General features: G+C 34.9%; 1 protein-coding gene across 16 annotated transcripts in view; it reads left to right on the top strand.

The window, feature by feature from the left end:
- PPHLN1 (periphilin 1) overlaps window positions 1-25,455 on the top strand; it is a 145,342-nt gene that overhangs the window by 87,931 nt on the left and 31,956 nt on the right. For all 16 annotated transcript variants that reach the window (XM_023738863.1, XM_004384571.3, XM_023738858.1 and 13 more), the window contains one exon: window positions 4,370-4,510. In XM_023738863.1, coding sequence (XP_023594631.1) covers window positions 4,370-4,510 — 141 coding nt within the window. The remainder of the gene's footprint in view (window positions 1-4,369; window positions 4,511-25,455) is intronic.

Below are 25,455 nucleotides of genomic sequence, written 5' to 3'. Positions count from 1 at the left end.
CTTCTAGTTTGTACTTTTACCTTTTGGGCTCTAATAGAGCATTTCCCAAAGTATTTGACAGAATAGTAATTCTGAGAGGTCTTTATGGTATACCTTTTGAAAACCCTAGTTGCTGTCGAATCGATTCCAACTTACAGCAACCCTACAGGGCAGATTAGAATTGCCCCCACAGGGTTTCCAAAGCTGTAATCTTTACAGAAGCAAACTGCCACATCTTTCTCCTGCGGAGTGGCTTGTGGGTTCAAACTGTAACGACTGCGTCACCAGGGCTCCTTTTCTTAATGATACACAGAAAGGAAAAGATTTCTGTTAGCCAGTGTGTTTGGGAAATGCTAGACTTCAAAGAGGTAGGTTGCTTTTGCTATTTCAGCACTTTCCAGAGATTCTAATATGTTAATATGTTCATCAGTAGTCTGTGAAAAGAAGATGAATAATAGAGTTTGTATACTTTACCAGACTTTTGACTATTAAATTTTTTTCGTAGTGTGTATTTTAGGATTAGTGTTTCAAGGGACACAGTTTAAGAAAAAACACTGTACTAGCTTTCTCGTAGTTAATTTAAATTCACTAAATATTAATTCAGCATCTACTTAGTCAAGCACTGCACTGGAAACACTATCCTAGCAGTCAAGGAACTTGCAGTCAGGTTTTGTATAGATATAATTGACTGTCTTTAAACAAATGGCTGCGAGAGTTTTGCTTTTGGTTATCAGAATGAAAAGCAAATTATTTGAAGGTTATTAGATTGTCCCAGTAGAACAAGTCATTTCCTGTGGTAGAAAATTTTGACATTTTTCTTACATTTGAATGTGAAAATACGAACTTCGTTGTATCTATATATAAACATTCTTTTTCTGCTTCAGGGCCTCAAATCACTCTGTCCCCACAGTCTAGAATGCTCATCTTCCATGACTCTCTTTCAAATTCATATTCATTCATTGCAATCAGTAGTGTTTGAGATAATAGAACTCAAGATCTTTCTTGATTCCACTTTACTCCTCAACCTATTGTAAAAATTTATACCACTTTGTATTTCACTGATGACCTTGTATTTATTGCCTTTAATTTTTTTCTTATACACACACACACATATATATATATAGACAAGAACTTGCCTTGTTTTCCCTACAGTACTTTAGATAATATTCAATTAATTGAACTAAATTTAATTACTGATGAATTCTTTCATTGCCTTTAAATATTGTTGATTTAAGTTTTTTTTTCTTGTCTTTACTTGCTTTTCATTTTCCGGAAACTCAGATTTGTTCTGATGTGTTTCCTGTACTCATCAGTTTACAATTTGTGCATAGACCTAGAATTATGACGAAGCCTGAAATTCCCATTTTGAGTGTATTTTTAACTTTGACAGTTCATTTTTTTGCACTGACTTAACTAAAGTGGTGTCTAGTAGTATTTGGTCTTGGGTATTGTAAATATAGGTAGTGTAAATAATCTTAACTTCCTTGGCACCCTTCCAAAAATAATTTCCTGTCTACTGCCGGGAAAAGTTATACCCTTATTACTGTGCACCCGTGTCCCACAGTCATGCTTCACCTGTATTCCTTGTGTCATTACCTTTTCTTTTCAGCCACAGATTTTCTTCTCTGGCAGCAGGGACAAAAAGAGATTAGTAATTTAGGAGCTTACTAAGTAAGGGTTACAAAATAATCATATGGATGTAATGACCTGGTGTTAAAAGCATGATACTGATATTGGAATTTATTTCTTAAATGATTCTTATGTTTTCAATTTAAATCCCTTTAAATCTCTAACTCAGACTTACAAAAAACGTTTTTTAAAAAGTAGATAATACTTGAACATGTCAGAAATTCAAATGACATCAGAGTATATCCAGTATCTTCCTCTCATCCTATTCCTTACCTCACAGTTATCCCTATTGAGATAACCACTTTTATAGTTTTTTTCCATAGATAGTATCCTTCCAGAGATAGTGTATATACACCTATACTCACCCCTACCCCCCTTCTTTTTTGACACAGTTGTCAGTATATTGATAGGAAATGATCTCCAGGACTTTCCAGGAGAAAAAGTAATGTATATTATACAGCACATAGGGAAACCAGTTGCTGTCGAGTTGATTCCAGCTCATGGTGATCCCATGTGTGTCAGAACAGAGTAGCACATATAGATTGGCCTTATTCTTTTTAATGATTTCTTAGTATCCCATGGTCTACATAGTGCGTAATTTATTTGACCAGTCCAGTAATGGTATATATCTAGGTTGTTTTCAGTCATTTGCTATTAATGGCAGCTATATCTTATTATCTGTTGCTAATATGGTGAATATCTGTAGATGAAGTTCTGGAGGTGATGTTATTGGGTGAAAGGGACATGTACTAAATTTTGATAAATCCTGGCAGATTACTCTTCCAAAGAAGTTGTGGCAGTATACACTCCTAACACACTAGTATTGGGATGACACCACTTTTACTGGTAAAAAGATAATACCACTGATTAGTATATGTCCTTTGATATCTCTAAGCCTACAGCTGTTTACCACTACTTCAATCAAAAATACTGAATTTTTTATAAACTTGTAATAAGCACAAACTTCTTATTTCCTGCCCCCTAACCTGCCACCCATCTAAAATATGCAGACAGTAAAATAAATGAGATCAAACTTCACAGTTTGCTTTTTCTAAGTCATTTTTTTGCTGCAAGCTACATGAAGACAGGAACTTTGACTGTTCTATTCATTGACGTATCCACCATTCCTAGAGCAGTGGTTAGCATTTGTCACTCAATTTTGCTGTTTCAACCAGTCTAATTATACAATTCATTGGCATTAGTATCATTTGCTATGCTATGCACCCGTCACTATTATCTGCTTTCAAAAAAAATTTTATCACCCCAAACAGAAACCAAGCAATAATTCCCCATTCTCTTCTCCATCCATCCCTGGTAACCACTAATAAACTTTTGTCTCAGTGCATTTCTTGTTCTAGATATGTCGTATAAGTGGAATCATACAGTATTTGTGCTTTTGAATTTGACATGTTTCATGTAGTGTAATGTTTTCCAGGTTCATCCATGTCATAGCATATATCAGAACGTCATTTCTCTTTATGGATGAATAATATTCCATTGTATGTATATACTACATTTTGTTTATCCAGTCATCTGTTGATGGACATTTGATTTGTTTGCACCTTTTGGCCACTGTAAACAATCCTGCAGTGAACATTGGCGTACAAGAATCTGTTTGAGTCCCTGCTTTGAAGTCATTTGGATATATACCTAGGAGTGAAATTACTGAGTCATATAAGTCTGTGTTTACGTTTGTGAAGAACTGTCAAACTGTTTTCCACAGTGGCTGCACCACTTCACTTAAATTTCAAAGGTGAAAATCCTTTGATGTACAAAAGTTCTTAATTTTGATGAAATTCATTTTATCTGCTTTTTCTTTTGTTGTTTGTGCTTTTGGTGTCATATCTAAGAATCCATTGTCAAAAACTAGGTCCTGAAGCGTTACTCCTGTGTTTTCTTTTAAAAGTTTTATGGGTTTGTTAGTTCTTATATTTAGATGCATGATCCATTTGCGTTAATTTTCCTATATGGTGTGAGGTAAGAGTTCAGCTTCATTTTTTTTTAAATGTGGATATCCAATTGTCACACCCTTATTTACTGAAGAGGCTATTCTTTCCCAATTGAATGGACTTGGCACGATTATTGAAAATCAGTTGACCATAGATATATGGTCAATAAATTTTTTAATAAACAGTGAGTGTAGTTACATAATAGTTTTTCTTACTCATTTAATTTTTCAAAAGTGTTTTCAGAAGGTGCAGTAATCAGCTGTGGATTTTTTGTGGGATCGTTTATTCATTAATGAATTACTGCTTTAAAATAGAAATGATCATTATTGTTTTGTGAGATTGTTTTCTTTTCAGCAACTTTACTCAGTTCACAGGCTACAGGAACAAGATGTTTTACTTCTGAAAGTAGAGTCCTTTTCCATGCTTCTCTTTAATATATTTACTTATGTGTGCACAAACCTCTAACTTTTAATTGGACTTTTTCTCCTCACTGTTTCTTAAATAGATTGCTTAAGGAATAGTCAGGGAACAAAATCATCTAGATGAATCTTAATGAAGTGTGAAATGTATTTTTGGAATGGAATAAGCCTAGAGGCTTTGTCTTACCTAAAATAATAAAAGTAGCAATCACGTCCTCTTTAATCATCTTCACATAGGCCCATTATGCATAGTGAAATTGAAAGTGTTTTCTTAAAACAGGTTAAACTGTGTTCTTTCTCTGAATATAGTCTGACGGTTAGTGCTTATACACGGCCATCAGAAATTCTATACATTTTTAAGAAAGAAATTAAAGATTTCTCATTCTTTTAAAGGCGGAATCCACAGCATCACTGTTCATCAACCAGCCAGAAGAACCTGAGTCAAATGCAACAGATGGCATAGAATTATTTGAAGACAGTCAGCTAACCAGTCGCTCTAAAGCAATAGCATCAAAAACCAAAGAGATTGAACAGGTAAGAATCCAGTCTTCTTAAAGAGCATAATAGTTTGTTCATATTGTTTGGCACATGGTAATTACAGTTAGTATTTATTGAGTTAGTGTTTTATTTTGTCTTTTTCCACTTGTGACTCTGAAATTTCAATTTAAAAATCGTAAAAATTATTTGGTTTGATTTCAGAGTTATTTTGATTGGTGTGGTCCCTCATCCCTGTTTACTTATTTACTTACTTTTTTTAAATAAAAAGCAAACTTCTTTGTTAGGGAATATTGATTTCCTAGTTAGTATGAAGCAGTTAAAATGCTATTACACTGAATAGAAAGGTCAGCGATTTCTCTAAAGCAAAGATAAGAAGGTAATGGTGCAGGGAAACTAGATTACTGGAAGTGGAACAACCAGACCAGAAATAATGAGAATGTTGACACATTGTGAAAAACGTAACCAATGCCACTGAAAAATTTGTGTAGAAATAGTTAAATGGGAACTTAATTTGCTATGTAAATTTTCACAAGAAAAACAATAAAATATTATTTTAAAAAATTTAGAAAAAAAAAGTTAATATTGATGGGAGGAAGAAATGTTAAGTATACCAAAGTGTTAACAAAAGTTAGTTTTGAATATTTGTATTAGAGATGTTTATTTTTTATCATTTTTCTTATACTTCTAAGCATTTTCCAAAACAGAATATTAAAGAAAAATAATGGATAATTATTTAAATCTAATCATTTTAATGATGTCATTCTAATAAATTAGCATTTTCTTTTTAATATGGAACTATTACCTCCCTTATAGGATATTATCATTTTATGAGAATTAAATGAAGTAAAATGTGAAACAGCTTTATAAAATATAGCATGTTGTATAGATGTTTGTTTTTAATGTTGTTATTACTTTCCAGTGCTGTGAGCAAATGTCTTTACGTTGTTATATGATCTTCTAAAAACTATTGGAAATTAAAAACAAAATTTAGTCTTTTCTCAAGGTGCTGTCCAGTTTCCACATCAATTAACATCTATTTCCCCTGAGTGGATAGGAGAAGATCTCAATTTAGTTTCTATATGTGATTGTGCAGCTTATATTGATGCCACACCAATGGCAAAAGATAAGAACCAGGAGGGAAAATTTGTCATGCAAGCCAGTAGAGTTTCAAAATGGAGGTGGTCGGCAGTGTCAGATGCTTAGAGGAATATGAACAAAATGGAGACTGAGAAAATCCTGTTTATTTAGTCATGTGGAGACTGTTGATGCCTTTCAAGATAGCAGTTAAATGAGAGCATAAATCAAAGTCCTGATGAAGTGTTTGCTCACTAGAGTATCTTTAATGTGAATCTGAACGTCATGACCTTGTGTGAAATAACTGCCCTTCTGTCGTTTTACTCTGACTTATTTTTCTTCGTAGCCTTTTTGACTACTTAACAGAGTATTTTTATTTGTTGTCTCACCGTAATGCAAGCTCCTTGGGAGCAACTATTTTTTTTCAGTGCTGTATCTCCGTCACTTGGAACGGTGACTGTTGCGCAGGAGGCTCGCAACAAATATTTGTTGAGTGGATAATAGATGGAGTCATAAACCTAGAAGTGGCCTTTAAGGAGTCCCTGAATCACTTGAAGTCAGGGACTGCATCTTAACCTGACAGTACTTTGTAATGAGTGCTTGATACATGTTTGTTGAATGAATGAATGATTTAATAAGTTATTTCTCTTTTCTACCTCAGTTGCAGTTCTTTAAGGGAGAGGTGCTCTTAAGAATATAACTAGTAGAAGAAGTTGAGTGAAATTACTGGGGAGGGAGTATTTTGAGATGTTTATTAATTTCTACTTCTCCTCTTTTTCTTATTTATAATTGATCTATTTGATCTTGAAAAAGTGGATCACCAGAGAGATTTAGAGCCTAGCTCAGCAGTACACACATAAAATTCCTTAGCAAGAAACCAGTTTGTATAATACTTGATAAAAACCTCTTTATCTTTGACTTACAAGTATGACCTGCAAGTTTGACTTCTGTTTTCATCTGTCCATTGTTCAAGAAAATGAAAAATCTGACAGTAAAGCATATTGAGGTTATTACAGCATGAATAGATAAACTAACGAAAGTGATAACATAAACTTAAAAGAGAATTGTTTTATTCTGATGTGACTAGAGAAGTCAAACAGTTACTGGAATTTGTTGTTTTCCTCTATTTTCGAAAACGTTTGTGTAGCATCTGTATTATTTCTTACTTAAATTCACTGATGAAACGTTCTGGGCCAGGAGTTTCTTCTGTGGGAAGGTTTTTACTTATAATGTCAACATCTTTAGTAGATAGAGGGCTGGCCGATTCAGGTTTTCCCTTTCTCTTTTTTTAATATTTAGTTTTTCAAGAAATTTGTCCACATAAAGTTGTTCATAATAACCGAATGTTACCCTTTTAATGTCTGTGTGATATGGTAATGTCTCTCTTTTCATTCCTGATGTTGGTGATTTGGTTTTTCTCTCTTGATCAGTCTTCCTAAGGGTTCATTTTTTAAATCTTTTCAGAAAATCAACTTTATTATTTTCTTTCTTCAACTTTCTTTAGATTTATTTTACTTTTTCTCCTAGATTTAATCTTAAGGTGGTAGCTTGGACCTTTCTTCTTTTCAAATATAATAATTTAAACCTAGACATTTTCCTCTTAAGTATTGCTTTTGCTACACTGTACAAAGTTGTATTTTTGTTATCATTCAGCTCTGAATGTTATCATTCAGAATTGTAATTTCTCCTTTGACTGATGGGTTATTCAGAATTGCGTTGTTTAATTTCCAAAGATTTGAGGCATGGTTACATCTCTTATTTTTACTGATTGTGATCAGTAATTTGATCGAGAAATATTGTATTGGATTTTAATTCTTTCATATTTATCAATATTTGTTTACGGGCCAGCATCCCTTGGGTGAATGTTGCACGCACACTTGAAAAGAGTGCGTATGCTGCAGTTGTTAGGTGGCATGTTCTATAAATTTCAGTTAGGTCAAGTTGGCTGGCAGGGTGGTTTAAGTCTTCTAAATCATTATTGATTTCTTTCTGCTTTTTCTAGTGATCACTTAGAGGATAATGTTGAAACCTCCCAAGTGTAGTTGTGTTTTCGTGTTTCTCCTTTCAGTTTTGTTAGGTTTTGCTCCGTGTATTTTTTTTTTTTTTTAAATTGTGATTTCGGAGAAAATTTACATAGCAAATTAGGTTCTCATTTAACAATTTCTATACATATTATTCAGTGACATTGGTTACACTTCACAATGTGTCAGTATTCTCATTATTTCCCTTCTGGTTGTTCTGTTTCCATTAATCTGGCTTCCTTGTCCCCTCTTACCTTCTCATCTTTGGTCTAGGGTAAATGTTGACCGTTAGATGATTGTTTAGAGGAGCACAGTACTGATATTTATTTTATGAGCCACTCTGTCTTTTGGCTGTTAGGTGACCTCCCAGAGTGGTTTGAGTTCTGAGATTAAAGGGTATCCCAGGACGATAGTCTTGGGGATTCCTCTAGTATCTACCAGTCCAGTAAGTCTGGCCTGTTTTAGGATTGGAGTCTTGTTCTGCATTTTTTCTCATTCTGTCTGGGACCGTCTGTTGTGTCCCTGGTTGGAACCATCCGTAGTGGTAGCCGGGGACCACCTAGTTCTTCTGGTCTCAAGGTAGGTGAGGCTGTGGTTCATGTAGACTGTTAGTCCTGTAGACTAGTTTCTTCTTTTGAGTCTTTGGTTTCCTTCGTTCTCTTTTGCTCTAGACAGTAGAGACCAGTAGTTGTATCTGAGATGGTTGCTTGCTTCATGTATTTTGAAACTCTGTTATTAGGTGCATAAATATGTCTTCTTGGTGAAGTGAGCCTTTTATCATTATGAGATGTTCTTTATTTCTGGCAATGACCCCTGTTCTAAAGTTTATTTTGATACTAGTATAACTATTTCAGCTTTCTTAAGCTTAGTGGTTACGTAATATATCTTTTTCTATCCATTTACTTTCAATCTATTTGTATCTGTATATTTAAAGTATACATGTTATAAACAGCATATATTGGGTCTTTATTTTGCATTAAGTTTGGTGCTGTTTTTTAATTAAAGTGATTGAACTATTTTTGTATACTATATTTTATGCAAATAATGCACATCCTCTGTGTTTGTTCACCAACCATGCCCCCCCTCCCCCCTAGTGAAGCAACTTCACAAGCGCCACTATGCCAGTCTTCCACATTACTGTAAAAATAATTAGCATTGCTTGTTTATGAAAATACCCCTCGATGGGGAGAGTGTGGCTGGCAAACAAATGCAGAAGTTGCATGCTATTTGAGTAAAAATACGGTAATGCAAATTTGATAGTTGTGTATTCTATTGTAGTATTTGTGTTCTGTTTGTCCTATTTTTGTTCTTTGCTTTTTTCCCTCTTCCTTTCTGCCTTATTTTTAATGCTTTTTTTCCCCATTTTCTTCACTGTTGTGTTTTATCTCTTGTACTGACTTTTTGAGTTACCCTTTGTATTACTTTTTTAGATGTTGCTCTAGAGATTACAATACATATTTTTAAGTTATTGCAATCTACTTTTAAGTACTAATACACTACTACATGTGTAGTATAAGAACCTTATTTACAACAGTATAATTCCAATTACCTTCTTTCTCTTCATTTGTGTTTTTTTGTCTTATATTTTACTTCTACATACTAATCGTATAATACCTTGTTGTTATTTTGCTTTTAACAGCCAATTGTCTTTTTTTTTTAATATAACAACTTTATTGAGATATAATATAGATACCTGCAATTCATCCATTTAAAATGTACATTTCATTGCTTTTTTTAGTATGTATTCACAGTGTAGGGCAACCATCATCACAATCGATTATAGAATAGTTGCATCACACAAAAAAGAAACCCTGTGCTGATTTTCTAAACTATAATCAGTTTTTAACTATGTTTATGGAAGGTTCTTATAGTTGGTAACTATTACTATGATTGTTATTGTTGACTCTCAGAACAGAGAGGCTCAGGGATCAGGTGAGGATACTTCTGGCCTGTTTTTAGTGTTTGCTGAAAAGACTGGAAAAGTATATCACACTTTGACCCCGGATCTTAGATTTCAGGAATTTGATTTTAGCCACTAGTTAATTAACTTTGTATTTACGTAATGCCTGTGAAATAGCTTAAGTTATGTAAAATCGGTCGGTTAATGTATTTAGAATTCTGCATGAAAAGAGCAAGCAAAAGGACATTATAGAGAGCAGCTGCTATAAATCGTTTTTGAGTAGGTGAGATATAAATAAATAAATCGTATACATTTATAAATATCAATTGTAAATCTCACTGTAGGCTATCACTATGGCCTATCACTGTGACCTGGTAGCGTAATGGTTAAGAGCTTAGCTGCTAACCAAAAGGTCAGCAGTTCGAATCCACCAGCTACACCTTGGAAACCCTATGGGGCAGTTCTAGTCTGTCCTATAACATCACTGTGAGTTGGAATTAACTCTACGGCAATGGGGTTTTGTAGGCTGTCATCACAACTAATATGTTATTGATAAGATAGATCACTTCAAAACTAAGAACGGTAGTATATACTTACTTGATCCATCATAGGTGTTTATCTAGGTTGAGCTATGGTTTTGTTCCTCGCCAAAATCTAACATTAATGGTCAGTGACAGGCCAACATCCTAAATTAGCTGGCTGATTTACAACGTAATTTCATGGAGCTAAGGGGATAGGAAAATTGAAAGGAGAGGAGAAGAGGTTAATATTCCATATCAACATATAAGTCAAAAATATATGAAAGTCTTTTCATATATGAACAGTTGGTTTTACTGACAGTAATAAGGGTATAGTTAGGAACTAAAGTTACGTTCATATCTCAAATGCTTGTTCTGTTTTAGTTTATGTTAAATATCCTCTAGCCCATTCAGTGAATGCTGCAGTTTAGGTAGTAACATACACAAAGCATAAAACTTAAAAGGTAAAAGAGATTATGAAGTGAAAAACAAGTGTACTTCCCACCCATATCTCTCAGCTGCCCAATTTCTTTCCTCAACAGACATAAAAATATATATATGATACACATATCTATCTGTATACACACAATTTATATATAGTATGTATGTATATGTGTGTATACATACACACGTGTACTGTGTACATGTGTACACATACATGCATACTGTGTACATGTGTACACACATATATACACACACAACATGCATGCACACACATACTTCTGGATTCTGTTTAATCCTGATAAGTATGGATAAGAGTGGAGGTAAATCTATCTATCTACATAAGGAGCCCTGTTGGTGCAGTGGTTAAGTGCTCGGCTGCTAACTGAAAGGCTGGCAGTTTGAACCCACCAGCTGTTCCATGGGAGAAAGATGTGGCAGTCTGCCTCAGTAAAGCTTACAGCCTTGGAACCCCCGTGGGACAGGTCTACACTGTTCTGTAGAGTCCATATGAGTTGGAATTGACCTGACAGCAACTAATTTATCTTATCTACATATTTTTTCTTTAAATACAAATGGTGGCATACTGTATACCCTGGTCAGTGTAGCTTAGAAAACATTCCATATCAGTATATATAACAAGCCACCGTTAATAGATATTTGTATTTTTTGGTGAACTATATTTTAAAACAGATCCTCTGATTTCTTCACATTTTAAAAAAAAGGTACGTATATATGTTTTTAGTAAACAAAGCATTACATTTAAAATGGGCAATTTTGGAGGATTCTGGTTTAATTCTCCGGGTGTCAAATACCTGTGTTTGTGTGCTGTGAAGCACTACGTAGGTTGTACTAACTGCCTCAGAGCCTACCAGAGAGCCTGTTAATAGATTTCCTGAATCTATGGGTTCTGAATCTATATGCTTTAAAACACCTCTCACAATTCTAATATCAAAACAGGTTTGAGAACAACTGGAGTATATGAGTTACAGAGTGTCTAATTTCTTGCTTGTACCAATCATTGCCACCTGTAAAAAAAGTGGAGGAATGTGCCTAAAATATTCCTCAAATGCATTATGCATGGTATCCTCAAATCACAGAAAGTTGTTTTGCTGGAGTGTAGCGGGCAGGTGTCCATCTCTCCTTTCTTGTTTTTTGGCATGGTAGATAATAACTAAAAAGTAAGAGATAATAACTAAAAAGGCAAATTCAATTTTTAAAGCCTCTTTTTCTATTTCAGAATACAATTCTAATGTAATGCTGTTTTGTGCAAATGCTAATATTTCTACCAATAAATGTCTCTCTGTTGAAAACAGCATTGATTATATATTCAAAAGAAACCCTGTTGGAGTAGTGGTTAAGAGTTCAGCTGCTGACCAAAAGGTCGGCAGTTCGAATCCACCAGGCGCTCCTTGGAAACCCTATTGGGGCAGTTCTACTCTATCCTATAGGGTCACTATGAGTCGGAGTTGACTCGATGGTAACAGGTTCAGGATTTTTGGTTTTATATATTCAAATGTTTTATTCTCAACTTTTTAGGTGAGACTGTTTTATCTGGTAATATATAGTTAAAGTATACCTGGGAGTCATTTTAAATACAGAGAGGGTGTCAATCTGAAGTTCTAAAACATATAGAAATAGAGAGTACTCAGAGATACTTTATGGAGGAGGTTATTTTTGTTTTCTTGTCTTTCTTTTCACTTCAAAGACTTAAACAGAATATATTTTTTCTTTCTTTTACCAAAGGCATTTTTTTTTATAGTCATAGCTATGCAAGCCTTGTTATACTGAAGACATTTTATTTCTTAGCCATCCAGGAACCCTTTTCCTTACCCTAAATATTAGCTAAGAAAAACCAAGTTACTTCAGAAATCACTTTTTGCTCCCTGACTAATTAGTCTTATAGGTTAATAAGGTTTTACTGTAAGTCTAGTTCAATCTATTTAATATAAAATTTTTATTTTATTTTGAATTTTATACTTTAACCATTTTTATGACTATATACTTTGCTCGTCAACTTTTTTTGCTTTTTCCTAAAAATGAAAAGTTGGAGTCAATAATCTTAGGATCTTTCCTGATCTAAACCAAACAAAAAATTAAAAGCTAAGTATTGATTGTTTTGTACACACTGTTAATGTAGCTAATTTAGATTTAACTAAACATTTTTTTATAGTGTTTTAATTTTTTTTCTTCCTATTTCTTAATAGGGACCCAGGATTCTTACATTCAAAGAATCAATAATATGTTTAAAACCTCAGATAATACCACTGTATGCATTTAGTTAAGGAGCCCTGGTGGCAGAGTAGTTAAAGCGACAGACTGCTAACCAATAGGTCAGCGGTTCGAAACCACTGCGGTTCCGCGGGAGAAAGATGTGGCAGTCTGCTTCAGTAGAGATTTACAGTCTTGGAAACCCTGTGGGGTTGCTATGAGTTAGAATCGACTTGATGGCAGTGGATTTTTTTGTTTTGTTTTGTTTTGAATCATCCAGTCAGTAATTAGTGTTTGTTGAGTTAGTGAATTGTGCAGAAAATGCTGTCTTCAGCAAATATGTTGCATTTAACCAATGTTCTATCTGTGACCTCTTCTTGCAGTGTCTAGTTTCAGCAGCCATCTACAGGCTGCCGATTCCCAGCACTCTGACTTGCTCTTTCTCGTGCTCTCTCTTTCTCTGTCGATGTATAACAACTTAATTTTGCTTTATTTTTAAGGTAAAGAACCTAAAAATAAAGATTAATCAGATGTACAATCTTGAAAATGTTAACTAGATTAGAGGACATAGGAAACTATCAGCTTTTAGCACATGATAGATTAGAATGAAATTGTTTTCAAAGTGGTGACAAACATCTATTGTTGTATGTGCATGATTTAAGCATTTCATGCTAACCTTACATAACAGAAACATTCTTTGTTTTACTTTTTATCAGAGCAAGTAACGAATGTTCTTAAAAGTACAGCTCTTGCCACTATCTTGTCTAGACATCAAGTCTACCCTACTGTATTTAACAATCCATTATTACCAACCACTTGTTCAGACTTTACATATATAGACTTAGTAAAATATACTCATGTAAGATTTGTCTCAAAAAAATTGGTTATTCCTGAAACAAATTGAAAATAAATAATTTATTTTGGCTAAATTTCAAATTTTTTGCAAGTTAAAATTTATTAGATTCTAGTCATGTTCTTTCTACAGAAAGTATTTGTGTTAAAGGAAATTCATCTGAACACTGTCTCATAAAGTAATTTGTATCATGTTTGAAATGTCAAAACCAAGCATCTCAGCCTTTAAATTTAAAGGTTCGTTAGTTATTTCATACTTCATGTAAACCCATATCTATGAAGATTGATGACTCTATTAAGGAAATATTTTTACATAAAATATAAAATGAAGACGGTAAAGATACCAAGCCTTATAAGAACCATACTTAAAATGTTACAAGTACCTCAGAACCTCTTAAAACACTGTAGAATGAAAATCAAGAAGAGACAAGGTCACATTAGGCCTTATCCTTGGGGATGTCATCACTTAACTGAAAAGTACCGGTTATAAAGCAGTTTCAGTAAAGATGTTCCCTATGACATGAGTCCAGGCATGAGCTTCATCCTTTCACCTCTCCTCATTATCCACTGTCTACTAACTCAGGATTTTCTCTAGTGGTTCCAGATATATGTAGTTATCCCTTGCTATTCCGTTTCCCTTTTGTGAGTCAACAATTTTATATAGTCTCTGAGTACTTAAAGGACATTATAAATAGCATGGCATAGTGAACACTGGGTGTTTCCACTTGGTGTTTTAACTTCTCTGAGACTTTTTCCTCATTTGTTAAATGGGATTAATAACACTTTTCCTCACAGACTTGACAAGCTATTTTATGTGAAAGCCCTATGTAAATTGAAAATCTCCCTACAGATGATTGTGGAACTATTAAGTAATACTTTGCCTGTTTCTTTGCAGCTTTGGAGTATTGACAACTTTCAGATTACTTCTTAGGAATATTTTATAGCAAATTTCCTTTACAGGCTTAGTTCTGAGGTGGTTTTCTCACTAATGTCAGGGTTTAAACTGTTAACATCTTTTCCCTTTACTTCTGATTTTTTTTTACATCTTAATTCATTCAAAGTGAATTATAAAAATAATTTTGTTAAGAAATATTTTATTTTGGGAAGCTTTTTGATTTTCCCTAAACATTTTCTATTTAGCTTGCTCTTTTCTTTCAGTGTTCCTTATCTATGTTTTTAGATACAGGAAGTAGCGTAAAAATATTTATCTTTCCTTAGAATTGCCTGTTCTCCTTCCTCATTCCTAAAACATAAATTGTTTTTGTATTTTCTCTTTTATCTGTCACCCTTCATTTTCAATATGTGATCCCTCTTGTAACATCTGCTGTCTTCTCTTACCTATTATTTAATTCAGATGCCGTACCAGGAGAGAGCAATCTTATCTGTCTCGTACACCTATGTATACTGTGAGGTAATTGATATTCTTAGTTAATTTATAGGCAATGTTTTAAAAGTTGCACTCAGAAAATCTTTTGATTCTACTGAAGGTAACTGGAAATTAAAATTAGAAGTAAGTTGATGATTGTTTTGTATCTGGTTCATTGGGAGCTAATTATGTTGTCATTTGTTTTGATGTTGTTGTTTTTTATTTATTCCTCTGCCTCTTTTTTTTTTTTTTTTTTAACTTCTAAGAAAACCATTACAGGATATTGAGTAATGCAGTGTATATCATTTTTGTTTAGACTACCGGTTTACTTGAATTGGAGTCCCTGGATGGTGTAAATGGTTAAAGTGCTCGGTTCTAAACCTAAAGTTTGGAGGTTCAAGTCTACTCAGAGGTGCCTTCAGAGAAAGAAAGGCCTAGGGACCTACTTCTGAAAAATCAGTCATTGAAAACCCTGTAAATCAGAGTCTCTTTGGCACCTGGGTTTTGGTTTACTTGAATTGGCCAAGAGGGTATATGTAGGTTGTTTTTGTTTGTTTGTTTGTTTTAATTTTGGTCTGCCTCAAAGCTAACTCCTAAGATTTCTGATTCCTCAGTTATAAGGCCTTGTGGGGGGAAGAATGAGCAGTTCAGCGTAATTAAATTTTCTGGTGAGCTGAAGTTCAACTATGCTAACTCTGTTGTTCATTATTGCACTCTAAAAAAATTTTTTTAATGATGTATATAACACATATATAGAAAAAAGAGTGTTCTAAACATAATTATTAACTTGAATGATTTCTCACAAAGCAAACACTTTGCCTTCAATGCTTGCCATCCAGGTCAAGAAATAGAATATTACCAGCACCCCTGGAGCCACTTCATATCCCCTGCCAGCTATAACCCCCATCCTCTTCCCAAAGGTTACCACTATATTAATTCCTATTTTTGAAATTTATACAGATTTAACCATACAGTACATATTACTTTGTATCTAGGTTTTTTTGTTCAGCATTATGTTTATGAGAATCATCAGTATTGTTATACAGGTAGTCCCCCTGCCTACGACGGATTTCAATTCTGATGACTGTGTCGTAAGTCGGTTCTGACATAAATTGAATACCTTCATTGTTGTTGCCTTTTATTATCAGTATTTTTATACATCTGATTTTTGAACATCTGGAAGTGAACATCTGAGAATGATTAACCTCAGCCAATTAACGCCCTGCAACATTGTATGTAGTACACATTACTAATGATGTAGGAAAAAACCAGATGGTCGTAAGTGAAGTTCGTCATAACTTGAATACATTGTAAGTTGGGGACTACCTGTATGTATTTCCTTATGGTTTTAACTTACGTTTCCCTAATACTAATGGTATTGAGCACTTTTTATATGGTTAATGGCATTTGGCTATCTTAAAGTACCTATTGAGATTCTTACCAATTTTCCTATGCAGTTGTCTGTTTTTTTAAATCAAAGTTCTTTATATATTCTGAATACAAACCCTTGGTTGGTTATGTGTGTTGCAGGTATCTTTTCCTACTTTGTGTCTTGCTTTTTCATTTTCTTGATATCTTTGGATGAATAAAAATTCTTAATTTTAATGTAGTACGATTTTTTAAATCTTGTTCCTTATGATTATTGTTTCTTTTTGTTTCCTATTTAAGATACCTTCCTTTTTTATTATCTTCTAGAAGATTTCTTGTTTTGTCTTTCATATTTAGAGTTACAATTTATTTGAAAATGATTTTGTGTATAGTGTATATCAAGTATACGAACCAATTGCTGTCACGTTGATCCTGAGTCATGGCGACCCGATGTGTTTCAGAGTAGAACTGTGCTCCATAGGGTTTTTAGTGGCTCAAATTTTGGAAGTAGATCACCAGGCCTTTCTTCAGAGGTGCCAACTGGAACTCAAACCTCTAACCTTTTGGTTAGCAGCTGAACACATTAATGTTACATCACCAAGGTATAGCAAGGATCAAGATTTATTATTATTTTTTCCATATGGATATGCATTTGACTCCAAACCATTTATTAGAAAGACCGTTTGTTCCCTATTGCTCTGCCTTGACACTCTCATCATAATAAAACCAACCACCAAACCCACTACCTTCGAGTCGATTTGGACTCATAGCAACCTGTAGGACAGAGAACTGCGCCATAGGGTTTCCAAGGCCATAAATCTTTAAGGAAGCTGACTGCCACATCTTTCTCCTGCAAGGTGGCTGGTGAGTTTGAACCATTGACCTCTTGGTTAGCCGAGCGCTTCAACTACTGCACCACCAGATCTCCTCTTTTATCGTAGTAGGTATCTGTATATGTATGTATGTGAATAGGTTTCTGGACTCTATTCTCTTCCATTGATCTGTTGATCCTTGCAACAGTACTACACTAGCTTCATTACTGTGGCTTTATAGTAAATCTTGATATCCGGTAGAGCAAATCCACTTACCTTGTGTTTTTTTTTTCCTTTTTCCCCAAGGTTGCCTATACTTGAAGCTTTAAATTTCTGTAGAAATTTTAGAATCATTTTCTCGAGTTCTTACATACAACGAACAAAGCCTGCTGGGATTCTGGCTCAGGGTGTCTCAGGAGGTTGCAGTCAAGCTGATAGCCAAGACTAGTCTCAAAAACTTGACTGGGACTGGGGGATCCGCCTCCACAGGGCTGCTCATGATACAGCCTTCCCCAGAGCGAGTGACCAAGAGAAAGAGAATAACACTTCTCTGCCTTTTTTTGTTTGGTCTTTGAGTCACATACTGTCATTTCTGACTCGTTCCATTCAGTAGAAGTGAGTCACTAAGTCCAGCCCACACTCAGCAGGAGGGATTACACAAGGGTATATATATTTCAGGAGGTAGGGAATCACTGAGGAGCCCTGGTGGCACAACTGTTAAGCACTCGGCTGCTAAGTGAAAGGTTGGCAGTTTGAACCCACACAGTGGCTCTGTGGGAGAAAGACCTGGTGATCTGCTCCCGAAAAGATTACAGCCTAGAAAACCCTATGGGGCAGTTCTGCTCTGTCGCATGGCATGGTTGAGTCAAAAGTTGACTTGACAGCACCAGACAACAACAGCAGGGATCATTAAGGGCCATATTGCGGCTGGCTACCATATCCTCCTTGATCAGTCTTACCTGAAGCTATCAGTTTCATTAGTCTTTTAAAAAAGCAATTTTTGGTTTCATTGATCCTCTCTCGTATTTTGCCATTTCATTAATTTCTACCTTTATTATTCTCTTTCTTTCTACTTTTTTGGAATTTAATTTGCTGTTTTTTCCTAAGTCCTTGACCTAGTTACTTACTGATTAGCAGCTTTTCTTTTGATCTCTAAATTTCCGTTAATATAGTTTTAGCTGTATCTTCTAAATTTAGGTACATAATTTTATTGTCATTCAGTTTAGAATATTTTTCTAAGTTTCCTTGGATATTTTTCTTATTTAGAGTTATTTAGAATAATATTTCTTAATTTCCAAACATATGGGGGTTTTGTAGTTTGTTTTTAATGAATTTCTGACTCAAAACCACTAGAAGCAGAAAACATGTTCTTAAGGATTTTAATTTTTTGAAATTTGTTGAAACTTAAACTTTGTGGCCCAGTGCATGGTCAGTTTTTCTCAGTGTTTTATGTACTTGAAAAGAAGGTGCATTCTGCATTGTTTTAGTGCATTATTTATTAAATAAATTTATTAGTTTGTTAATTAACATTATATGTTGATTAGGTCAAATTCAATATTGTATCAAATCTTCCATATTGTTACTAATTTTACTTGCCTCTTCTATCAATTTCTGAAAGAGTTGTATTAAAACTTTCCAATATGGTTGTGGATTTATATATATATCTTTTAAGTGTTTCTATTCTTTTTATATTTTGAGGCTATGCTATTAAGTGCCTATGATTTTAGAATTATTATATATTTAATCTTTATTAATTATTCCTTTTGAATCTCTACTGCTATCTTATATTTATCTAAGTTGGTTTAGGCATGATATCTTTTCTTATAATCTTGTAACCTTTCATATTCTTGTGTTTAACGTGTGTTTCTTGTAAGCAGCTTATAGTTAGTTTTTGTTTTTTCGTTCATTTTGACAAAATGTCTTTTATTTGAAACATTTAGTCCATATAAATTTAATGTAGTTACTGATATATTTATGTTTAGTTATTCTTCCTGTTTTGGAGTCCCCCCCCATTGAGATTTTTAAATTCATTCATTTCTATAGGCCCTGGTAGTTATTCATTCATTTCTGTTACCCTGGTAGTTATACATTATTTTACAGTAGGCATCCTGGAGTTATTAAAGTCTGATATAAACTAGTACTTTTACCTATTCATGATCAATGCAGGGACCATAGAGCATTTTAACTCCGTTGAACCCCCTCTTGCCTAATATGTTACTGTTTATGCTTTAGTTCCATATATATTTTAAACTGGACAAGATAGTAATAGTATTTTATGCAGTTAATATTTGTTTAGATTTACTTAACTATTTACCCTTTTTATTCTTCATTGCTTCCTGCATTTCTGAACTTCCCTTAGGGATCATTTTTCTTCTTCTTGAAGAACACCCTTTAATATTTACTTTCCTTCCATTTTTGTTGTCTGAAAATATGTTATTTTGCTTTTATTTTTGTTGGGTAAAGAATTCTAGATTAGCAGTTATTTTTTTTCAGTACTTTGAAGATACCATTTCTTTGTTGTCTGGCTTCCATTGTTTCTGTTAAGAATCCAGTTGTCAGCCTTCTTATGTTTCCTTGAAGGAAATAAGTCTGCTTCTCCCTCTCGCACCCAGCCAGCTGTGTTTAAGATTGTCCTCTTTGTTTATCTATTTCACAGTTTTATTCTGATGTCCAAAAGGGAGAAAGTGTGCATGCATGTGTGTGTGCATGCGTGCGTGTGTGTGTGCCTGTGTGTGTGTGCGCGCGCGCTATATCCTCCTTGGAGTTGTAGGTCTTCTTGAATCTGGCTTGATAATTTGTGTAAATGTTGGATAATTCTCAGGCATTATTCCTTCAAATATTGTCAAAATGATTTGAGGTCTAGAATGATGGTATTTTCCTCCAATAAGAATTTATATTTGTTTCTTCCTGACAACTAGGGGCACAAGTAATCTAGAATCGCTTTAATCATACTTAGGGATTGAAACTAATTGAAACTGGATTTCAGTCCATGAGAGGGCTGGTATGTTTCTGGTTCACCTTTACATCGAGTGTGTAAACCTTTGCTATCCCAACCCAAGGTGTAGGGGATTTTCCAGAACTGCCCCTCCTTGACAGTCTACCAGTGAGCTTTTGTCTACTTAGCCCTGCTAGGCCGGAGAGACTCTGTTTGGCTTCTTAACCTGTCAGTCTCTTTGGGAGATGTTCACAAGGCAAAAGTGGTCCCAAAAACAGGACTTGTGTCAGGCTTAAGCAAGAGGCAGCGCCAAGTGCAAGGGTCACTTCTGGGGTTTCCTGATGGCATATTGTGGCTCCATAATTTTTCATTGCCTTGTTATCACCTCATTATCTTGAAATAGATGATTTCTGCATTTTGGCCAGCTTCTTTAGCTCTCAGTGGGTGTTATGAATTGAATTGTGTCCCCCCAAAATATGTGTCAGCTTGACTAGGCCATGATTTCCAGTATTGTGTGGTTGTTCACCATTTTGTCAGCTGATGTGATTATCCTACGTGTTGTAAATCCAAACCTCTATGATGTTAAAGAGGCAGGATTAGAGGGAGTTATGTTGATGAGACTGGGCATAATCTATAGGATTAGGCTGTATCTTGAGTCAGTCTCTTTTGAGATATAAAAGAGAGAAGTGAACAGAGAGGAGAGGGACCTCATGCCACCAAGAAAGAAGTGCCGGGAGCAGAGTGTGTCCTTTGGACCCGGGGTCCCTATCCTGAGAAGCTCTTAGACCAGGGGAAAATTGATGACAAGGACCTTCCCCCACAGCCAACAGAGAGAGAAAGCCTTCCCTGAGAACTGGTGCCCTGAATTTGGATTTCTAGCCTCCTAGACTGTGAGAGAATGAATTTCTGCTTGTTAAAGCCATCCACTTGTGGTATTTCTCTTATAGCAGCACTAGATAATTAAGACAGTGGGGTATTGCTCTATATTACCTAAAAAGCCATTATCAGGATGGAAGTCCCATTTTCTGCTTTTCCTGAATTTACATAAGTGTAGTACTTGTTTGATGTACAAAATTTAAAGTGTTCTCGTTCTGAATTCTTAGTACATCCATTAGAGATGTTGGAGAAGACATTCCTGTGTGGAATGAGAAATTGGATATTGCACCCTCTAAAGTTATTTTGGACTCTGATCTCATGATCCTGAATTTTTAAGTATGAGGCCTTTTACCTGATAATGTTCTATAAGTTGTTCTGATTTTTTGTTTAGCCAAAATATTTTATGCATCTATGTTTCAGTTACTTTTGCTGCATAACAAACCATTCCAAAATTTAATGACATAATACAATAGCCATCTTATTATGCTCACAGGTTCAGTAGGTCCAAAATTTGCAGATTTGCAAAGGGAAGAGCAGGGACTATGCTCAGAACAAGGGGATACTGTGTGGTTTAAAATCAAGAAAGTTGTGTGTCAGAGTTGTATCCTTTCACCATACTTATTCAGTCTGTATGCTGAGCAAATAATCCGAGAAGCTGGGCTATATGAAGAGGAATGCGGCATCAGGATTGGAGGAAGACTCGTTAACAGCCTGCGATACGCAGGTGACACAATCTTGCTTGCTGAAAATGAAGAGGACTTGAAACACTTACTGATGAAGATCAAAGACTACAGCCTTCAGTATGGATTATACCTCAACATAAAGAAGACAAAAATCCTCATAACTGGGCCAATAAGCAATATCATAGTAAACAGAGAAAATATCGAAGCTGTCAAGGATTTCCTTTTACTTGGATCCACAGTCAACACCCATGGAATCAGTAGTTAAGAAACTAAACGACGTATTGCATTGGGCAAATCTGCTGCAAAAGACTTCTTTAAAGCGAAGATGTTATTTTAAGGACTAAAGCGCACCAGACCCAAGCCATGGTGTTTTCAGTCGCCTTATATATATATGTGAAAGCTGGACAATGAATAAGGAAACCTGAAGAAGAATGGGTACCTTTGAATTATGGTGTTGGTGAAGAATATTAAATATACCAGAAGAACAAATAAATCTATCTTGGAAGAAGTACAGCCAGAATGCTCATTAGAAGCAAGGGTGGCGAAACTTTGTCTCACATATTTTGGACATATTATCAGGAGGGACCAGTCCTTGGAGAGGACATCATGCTTGGTAAAGTAGAGGGTCATTAAGATCCTCAGTGAGATGGATTGACACAGTGGCTGCAACAATGGGCTCAAGCATAACAATGATTGTGAGGATGGTGTAGGAGCCAGCATTGTTTCAGTCTGTTGTACATAGGGTCACTATGAATCGGAACCAACATGCTGACTATCTAGGGCTTCAGCTGAGATGATGCAAAATGGCCAGGGGTGATTTGAATAGCTAGGGCTGGAACATTCACTTCCAAGATGGCTTCTTCACTAATGTGTCTGGTACTGGGGCTGGAATGGATGAAGGATGGGGTTACCTACATATATTCATACATATATGTTCTGGTGGCATGGCTACCTCATTGTAGTTAAGACTTCTTTTGTTATTTTTTTAACAGCTTTTTAGAGGTATAATTGATATACAGAGTTCCTGGTTGGTGCAAACGGTTAATGTGCTTGGCTGCTAACTGAAAGGTTAGAAGTTCCAGTCTACCTAGTGGCACCTCAGAAGAAAAGCCCGGTGATCTAATTTCAGACAATCAGCCATCGTAAACCCTGTGGAACACAGTTCTAATCTGGCACACATGGGGTTGCCTGGAGTCAGAGTTCACTCCACAGCAACTGATGCGGACACAGTTGAGGTTTACAATCTGATTCATTTTGACCGATCTGTTCACCTGGGAAACCTTTGCCACAAGATACACAATCAAGGTAATGAATATAGTACAAAAGTTTCCTTATGCCTCTTGATAATCTCTAGAAATAGAAAGATCTTAAATGTTTTCATACTCCTTGAACCTATCCTTGCAATTCTAAGAAATTTAAGGAGTTAATCTTGAAAGGAAGATTTGTACAAAAGAGATAATCACCACATTGTTATTTAAAGTACCCAAAATTTAGAGACAACCTGGACTTTATAGCAAACGGACAATAAATAGACCCTGGTGCATCCATACTGTGGAATTTTTTATAGTCAGTAGAAAGTCTATGTGGTGAGCCCTGGTGATGCAACAGTTAAGTGCTTGGCTGCTAACTGAAAGGTTGGCGGTTCAAACCCACCCACCAGCTCTGTGGGAGAAAGACCTGGTGATCTGCTTCCATAAAGATTACAGCCAAGAAAACCCTATGAGGCAGTCCTAACTCTGTTACATGAGGTTGCTATAAGTTGGAGTCAATTCAACAGCACCTGACAACAAGCAGCAGAGGGTTTTTGGAGAATTGCCACAATGCTGCTGCATTATTAGGTAAGTAGTGTAAGAACTTTGAAGTTAGGGAATCTGGCTTGAATCACACAGCTCAGCCACTGTGTGTCTTCAAGAAAGTCACTTAACTTTTCTGAGCCTTGTTTTGCTCACCACTGTAATGGGAATGATGGTATTACCTATTTCATAAAGTCAGAGTTAAATGGGAATGTATATTTAAATTGCCTAGGACATTGTCGGTAATCAAAATGGCTACTATTCTTATTTTGTACCCTTTTTTATGGTAAATGAACAGTATTTAAGTCTTCTTGTGTGCTTAGGAGTGTTCTGTGGTTTAGCCTGAGATCTCAGTTTAGAAAAATAAGCCCCAAACTCTGACCAAGTAACTTAAAGTTCATACTGAAAAATGGTCTGTTCCTTTGGTAATTCTTATATTTAAAATTATAATCTCTGTGAATGGATTAAAATTATAATTAACTTTACCATTGAAACCAAAAATGAAAAAAATTACACCTCAGTTTATCTAGTGATTTTTCTCTTACCAGAAGTGAAAGATAAAAGGCAAAGTAGATATTGAAGAACTGAAATGTGTAGGATGGTGATAATATGTTGCTATATTGTCATTTCCATTTACCTATCATGGTAATGGAAACCCTTGTGGCGTAGTGGTTAAGTGCTACGGCTGCTAACCAAAAGGTCGGCAGTTGGAATCCACCAGGTGCTCCTTGGAAACTCTGTGGGGCTGTTCTGCTCTGTTCTATAGGGTCACTATGGGTCGGAATCGACTCGATGGCAATGGGTTTTGTATCATGGTAACGGATATATTGGGGTTAGTGGACTTGATTTTTGTACAAATATCTTTTACAAATTAATTTGGGAAATACCCTTTAAAATATATAATGTTGTTATTGTTGTGTGCTATTGAGTCAGTTCCGACTCATAGCAACACTATAGGACAGAGTAGACCCATAGGGTTTCCTAGGCTGAAATCTTTATGGGAGCAAACTGCCAGGTCTTTTCTCCCGGGGAGCCGCTAACGAGTTTGAACCGCTGACCTTTCAGTTAGCAGCTGAGTGCTTAACCATTGTGTCGCCAGAATTCCTTAAAATATATAATAGTGGTGTTATATATTATTTTACGCATTCACTCAGGTTGTCAGAGAATACTTTATTTCAAGGGAAGTTTGAAATAGTCATTTATAGTATGCACATTCAAGTTAGAGAATTTTTTTTTTTAATTTCATATCAGCAAATGTGATAGTACACTACCCCCATCATTAAACCACTTCTTTTGTGTCAAGTTTTTTTCTGAACATATTCTTAAACATAGCCACTCCATTATCATTTGCTATATATAGACTATATTGAATTGTGGTGCTTATTTGTATCTTTAGTATAATTGTTTTTGAAGATTATTTATCTATTTTCATTAGTTTCATTGGCTTATACACACATATACGTATTATATACACTTATTTCTTTTGAGGATTCTCAATTACAGTCCTTACCCAGGAGCTTTGACAGCTTTATACTGAATTGATTTCTGATTATGGTTTGCATTGTTCTGCCCTGAAATTTTTTTCTATTATTAGCATCCTTTATTGGCACTGTTTGAGGAAAACTAAGGAGAAAAACCTCTAAACCTCTTGTCTTTATTTCAACCACTGTTATACCACATGTGTTTTTCTATCTTTATGGTCTTAATAATAACAAAGATTTTTAATCTAGAGATTTTAAATAATACTCATTGTTATTCAATCAGTATTTAAATACTTAATTATTACTTAAATATTCATTAATAAACTAATAAAAATTCTTGGAAGCTTTGCAGCCATGTCTGAGGAAATGCATGTGATTTTCTAAGTTGAGGGGTTTTTTTAACCTAAAAATATTTTTGCCAGTCTGTGTTTGCTTATGCAGTGCATTCTTTGTTTTGATTGTGACAGAAATCAGGGTCCCATGTAAGGCAAAAGAGCAAAAAATAAATAAATAAATAAATAAATTAATTGACCTATTAATTGAAAGCTGGCATTAAGAGAGGTTAGATTGTTTGCAGCATATTCAAATATTTACACTAAAATATTTTTATTCACTGAATTCATTAGTTGGCAAAGCCAACTATTGGTTGC

This window comes from Trichechus manatus, unplaced genomic scaffold, assembly GCF_000243295.1.
Source record: "Trichechus manatus latirostris isolate Lorelei unplaced genomic scaffold, TriManLat1.0 scaffold00123, whole genome shotgun sequence".
Taxonomy (NCBI): Eukaryota; Metazoa; Chordata; class Mammalia; order Sirenia; family Trichechidae; genus Trichechus; species Trichechus manatus.
This window is presented reverse-complemented; position numbering and strand designations above follow the sequence as displayed.